At 32.9% G+C, this 5,758-nt stretch overlaps 1 protein-coding gene across 1 annotated transcript; it reads right to left on the bottom strand.

The window, feature by feature from the left end:
- Window positions 1-1,403: 1,403 nt before the first annotated feature.
- On the bottom strand, window positions 1,404-4,373 carry LOC107465413 (disease resistance protein RPV1-like). The gene is made up of 4 exons (XM_021132398.2): window positions 3,822-4,373; window positions 2,458-3,544; window positions 2,057-2,362; window positions 1,404-1,972 (listed from the first exon to the last, which is right to left on the bottom strand). Exons 1-4 carry the CDS (start codon window positions 4,283-4,285, stop codon window positions 1,538-1,540), a joined length of 2,292 nt encoding a protein of 763 aa, XP_020988057.1. The 5' UTR covers window positions 4,286-4,373; the 3' UTR covers window positions 1,404-1,537.
- Window positions 4,374-5,758: the final 1,385 nt, after the last annotated feature.

Genomic DNA, 5,758 nt, shown 5'->3' with positions numbered 1-5,758 from the left:
TCATTTCTTAATTTTCCAAAACCAAGGTTAAAAAAAAAAAAAAACAAAATTTTACTTTAAGATTGAAAAGATTATTTAGAACAATAAAACAAATAATAAGATTCAACAAAAAGTACAGTTCATCAGAGCTATCAAACATAATGAATGACAAACAAAGGGATTGCTTAAAGGGAACTCACCGCCATGTGAAGGTATGCTGAAATTAATGGGTTGAGCATGCTCAATCGTTTTTTTGTTGCGCAGCTCTTTCAGTTTCTTAGCATTTATGTTTCGTTGCCCAAGATTTTCCATTTTGTGTTGATAACATGCAAACTATGGGAACAAGACATTTTGTAAGCCAGGACTGCAAATTTTCCACATTCTCGTTAAACGGGGTGGAAAAATGAACTCACTATATTTTTTTCTTTGTTCCTCAATTACTGCTGCCACTGCTCTACGCCATAAATCAAGCTCAAATTTCATTGCTGGTTCTAACACACATCCATAATCTAACGTGAAAAAAAGGTCATGGATACCCGGGTTGGAGTCAATTAGTTTCATGTCTAAAGCCAGTCCTAACTTCACTCCCAACTCCACCTTCTTCTCATATTCCAACTCCATTTCCCCTAAAACACTCTCAAATTCAGAGCAACGTATTAGTCGGACACCGCACCCTTTCATCACAACACACCCATCTTCTTCTACTGCAGAACTTTTAAACCTGAAAGAAACCTGCTGTTCACAAGTCCTGAGAATGCTGACAGAGAAGTATGGATCGTACCAGAGAAATACATTTTCTGAATTCAAGTTTGGAATGTCTTCATAATACCATCCAGAGTCATTACCTATATGGGTACCATCTGCAGTGTAACACTGACATCGGATTTTAGCATCACATTTCTTCACCCGAGAAGATGGAGAGAGAACCACAGAAAGAATGAGTCCTAATCCAGAGGCAGGGTTCGGAAGTCTAACAGTAATGAATGACCCTGTTGTTCGATTCGTGAAGTGCCTTGGGATACTACTAGCTGGTAGACAAGCCCAAACGCTATTATATTTATAACTGTGGACATTCATGTCGAACGCTTTTACTATCACATTATGGTATGCAGCACTCATCATTGTTAAACAGAGGCTTTCCATGATGGAATAGAGTGAATATTTATCTAGTTTGAAGCTATCCTGGAAAGAAATGCATTTCCTCTTTCCTAACATCTTAGTTGCCAAATTCTTTAGATTTGACACTGATACCAATGAGCTGCAGTTATTGGCATGTAGCTCCTTGATGAATGGTGGAAGCTCTAGCAGACTCCGAAGCTGATTGCAGTTCTCCAAGGACAGAGTTTCTAGCTTTTGAAGGTTCTTGATGCTTGCTGGCAATGTGATTATACTGCTCCCATCAAGCCTCAGTTCAAGTAGTTCTGATAAAGCGCTAATATTGTCAGGGAGCTCAAACAATTTACTACAATCTTTCAGATGCAATATTTGAAGTGATTGTAAGCCATTAAACAGGACATGTAGCTGGTCTTTGTGAAATTCTAGTCCATTGCAAGAAAGATTAAGATACTCGAGATTTCAAGGCAGATAAGTCGGTTGGAAGATGCTCAAGTCTTAAACTTTTTAGATTGAGTGACCTAAGATTGTTTATACTCCCAATGGATGTGTGCAATGATTCAATTGCTGTCTTGCTTAGATCTAATTTTTCGATTAAATCTGACCACACTTCAAATTCCTTAAGACTTGAGCAGCCATTAACACTGATCTTCTTTAGAGATTCTAAGCGCTTCTCACTTTTAACCTGAATGAGCTTTTTGCACCCATCCAGTATCAAGGTATCAAGTGTATCAGAAGATAGAACCGATGGATGAAGATAACACAACTTCTCACAACCGGAGAGATTCACCCATTTAAGTCTTGATGCATTAGATAAATCTGGAAGGTTCGCCAACTTTCTGCATTCTCTCAGGTCAACTACTTCCAGATTGTTTAGATTCTGTAACAATTTGAAAAGAAACATCACACTAAAAATCTTTAAATTTCAATTGAATAAGGGAAATAAGCATACATATGTATCTACCTTTACATCCACACCCTCCCAAAGTTCTTCAACATCACTTTGGCGCATGTGAATTTCAACAAGCAACTCTGGACGAAAACTTGGTGGAAAAGACTTCAATGGGTATCTATCCCACTCTAGGTACCTTAATTCTTTAGGAAATTGTTCAAGGCCTTCTGGTAGGTACGTAATATTGGGACTCTTACCTTTCGGGATATGAAACTTGAGAAACCTTATATTATTCATATTTCCGAATGTGTCTGAACTCAAGTGTAAATCTTTTATCTTAGACAAGTCCAAAATTATGCCTTCAACTGCATTAGTTCCCTGATAAAATAATAAAAGAGAATCATGTCAAATTAACTATGACTTAAATATGAAAACATTTGTCTAAAACAAATCAGCCTAATTATTCTCCTTACAGTGTTGTTTTCAAGTACATTATAAATGTCTTCAACATCCATCAATCTGCTGCATCCTCCAGGTCCTGATTCAGAGTCTCGGTACACTATCTCCAAAGCCATTACCCGCAACAAGTCATGCATTTGAATTCTATGATCACATGATGAAATGGTTATCAAAGCTTTATCTTCAAGTACGTCTATCCCACTACTTGCTTCAGAACCACAAGCATCAAGTATCCTTATTGCAAGGTCTTTCTTTTCATCTTTGAAGAAGAATGCAATGTCCAGAAATATCTTCTGCTCTAGAGGCTTTAATCCATCATAGCTCACTCTTAACATGTTTCGAATGTCTACCTTAGGAGATTTTCTAAGTTTTCTCAAAGTACTCTCCCAAAATTTTACAGACCTGGAGTGGAGATACAAACCCAATTCATTTAGAGCGAGGGGAATGCCTCCTGCATATTCTACCACTTGTTTTGAGAGTTGCTCATATCCCTTTTTGGGATGGCTTTCCCTGAAGGCTTTTAGGCTGAAAAGCTTTAGTGATTCTTTGGGGTTCAATGGCTTGACCTCGTATATCTCATCAACTTTACCGATAAGCAAACGCCTATTTCTTGTTGTAATAATGACTCTGCTAGCTTCTGGTAGATTATTGAGAACTTCAGACTCTCCACACAAATACTCTAATTGCTCAAGAGTATCCACATCATCAAGCACAATGAGAACTTTCTTACTGTTCATTCTCACTGTTGTGTGGGTAGTTCCTACATCCTCATGGACATGTTTAATTTCCTTTAGTAGCTTTGAGAGCTTGTTACGCAAATATGCTAATTCCTTGTGTTTTGATTCCTCTGAAATATTTGTCAGGAAGCAAACACCGTCATATTGGGGAGAAAGGTTGGCAAACACGACTTTAGCAATGGTCGTTTTTCCTATTCCTCCCATACCCCAAATTCCAATTCTTCGAGCATTTTTCATTGATAATTCAATGTCTTTACGAGCTTCATCAATTCCAACAAGCCCTTTTGTAATCTTGGAATATCTAAGTTCCAGCAGCTTTTGCATAACATGTTTGACAACATCCTTGATGAGTAGAGACTCGTCCCTGGCATATAAACGAATAAATAAAGCGAAAGAAAAATGGAAAGGCTAATTAACGTGTTATTATGCTTGGTAGTGCAGTTAGCATTAGAAGCAAGAATTTCTCAGAAGATGCAGCAATCCTCAATTAACTCCCTAATTCAGCTAATTAAAAAAAAGGATTTTGCTAAGAGTAATTTAAGGTTACTCATTAAAGTTTAAAAAAAAGTAAAAATATATAATTAAAAGCATAAGGGCTTTAAGTAGGCAAAACCCTAAAAAATGAATAGAAGAGAACTTACCTATTGCCAGAGCTTTGTGAGTAGGATGGATATAGATCTGCGGCCTCAGTGAGAGCATCAATCCATCTCTGTACTTCCAATTCATCATTCCCCTTGCTAACAATCTTGCAACTCTCGCTCTGATCCCGAATTTGTGAAGGATCCGTTTCGTAGAACACAGGAATAACAACCTGCCCCTGTTCTCTTCTGCATTTTATTATTTCAGCCAGTTCTTGCAAGCACCATTTTGAAGCAGCGTAATCTTCAGAGAAAACAACGATGGATATATGCGATTCCTTGATTGCTTTACAAAGTGAATCCCAGATATCATCCCCTCTTCGAAGTCGGTAATCTATGTACGTTTCGATTCCCTTGTTGATGAGAGCATCGAGAAGGTGGCTAGTGAAACCGGTCCGTGTGTCTTCCCCACGGAAGCTAATGAATACATCGTACCTTTTGGGAGAGATTCGAGATGACTGAGCCATGACTTCGGTCTGGTTCAGCTGTATGAATTGAATGGTCAGAACACAGGAATAGATCCCGTAATTTATCCCGTAATTTACAGTTTCTTTTCGACATTTCGACATTTTCTTTTTTTGGGTTGAGAGAAGCATAAATAGTACATTTCCCTTATTACCCCGAAGACAATTGATTCGTTAACTAAATTTAATGGATTTGAATTTTAAATTTTTTAAAATTTGAATCTCACTTTAAAAAATAAAGTATGATCTTTTACTATTAATTTTATAGATGAGACTAAAACTAAATATAAAAAAAAAACTATTCAATAATAAAAAATCATATTTTACTCTCTAAACTAAAATTCAAACTTTAAAAAATCTAAATCCAAATTTAATTATGTATTGTTAACATTTGTCCTAAAAAAATATTTTAAGAATATTATATAAGAGAATATTTCATTAAAAATTATTGTAAGAATATTTTTTAAAATTATTTTAGTTTAATTTATTAAACATACATATTACAATTTTTAAAAATTTCTTTCATAAAGACATAATTAAATTTGATAAACTATTTTTAAAAAGTAAAAATTTTAATAAATCAAATCTTAGTGAACTAGTGTTTATGTATCTCTTTTATTGAAAGAAGAAAATAGATGTTTCGAATTATCTAAAAAAAGAATTTGTAATTTAAAATTGAGTAACGGAATAACATACAAAAAACTATTTAACGTTTTTTTTTTGTCTGGCTTTATAAATTTCATAAGTAACTATATATAAATATAAAAAATAAGTATAAATTGTATTTGTTTATTTTATTTTGATATAAATTTTATTATTTATCTTGAATTAAGAAAAAATATTGTAAATTATATTACGCGAATATGCCTTTCGTTGTAACTTGTAAATATATTTTTAATTTTTTATTACAATAACTAAAGTCTTGAACTAAGTTAAAAAAAAATGGATTGAAAAGTTAAGTAAAAAAATATTAGCATATTGGAAGAATTTTAAAATGATACACTTGCATATTGAATAAATTTGTATGTTGGTTGTTCTTATTATTTTATATTTTATTATTTTTTGTTTGGAATTTTTTAAAATGATTTTTTTATATCTTGGTAATTTCAAAACAATTATTTAATCTAATATACTTGTTACAAATGTCTATACCATTGGAAATATATTTATAAAATTAATTTTAAATTAAATAATTTAATTGTTGGTCATTGATAAAATAGTTTAAATTTTAAAAAATTAAACTTGTTACTAACAATATAGGTATCTGGAGCATATTTTGTTATTATATTGAAAATAAAATAAAATAAGATATTAAAAACGAAACACAAAAAATAAAATCACAAAAAATAGTGTCTTTATATTTTATTTGGTGATAAATTGAATATAAGATAAAATAAATAATAAAAAAATTTTATTTACCTTATTTTTTTCACACAAAATTTTTAAAAAATATAANATTGCATGTGTTCTGGTAAG

The sequence above is a fragment of the Arachis duranensis genome, chromosome 9 (genome assembly GCF_000817695.3).
Source record: "Arachis duranensis cultivar V14167 chromosome 9, aradu.V14167.gnm2.J7QH, whole genome shotgun sequence".
Lineage (NCBI taxonomy): Eukaryota > Viridiplantae > Streptophyta > Magnoliopsida > Fabales > Fabaceae > Arachis > Arachis duranensis.
The sequence above is the reverse complement of the archived record's forward strand: the minus strand, read 5'-3'. Positions and strand labels throughout refer to the sequence as shown.

Coding starts and splice junctions, on each gene's coding strand:
- LOC107465413 (XM_021132398.2), bottom strand. CDS start 4,285: ATGGCTCAGTCATCTCGAATCTCTCCCAAAAGGTACGATGTATTCATT. Junction 2,363..2,457: donor ATGTACTTGAAAACAACACT/GTAAGGAGAATA, acceptor TTATTTTATCAG/GGAACTAATGCAGTTGAAGG. Junction 1,973..2,056: donor GGGAGGGTGTGGATGTAAAG/GTAGATACATAT, acceptor AAATTGTTACAG/AATCTAAACAATCTGGAAGT.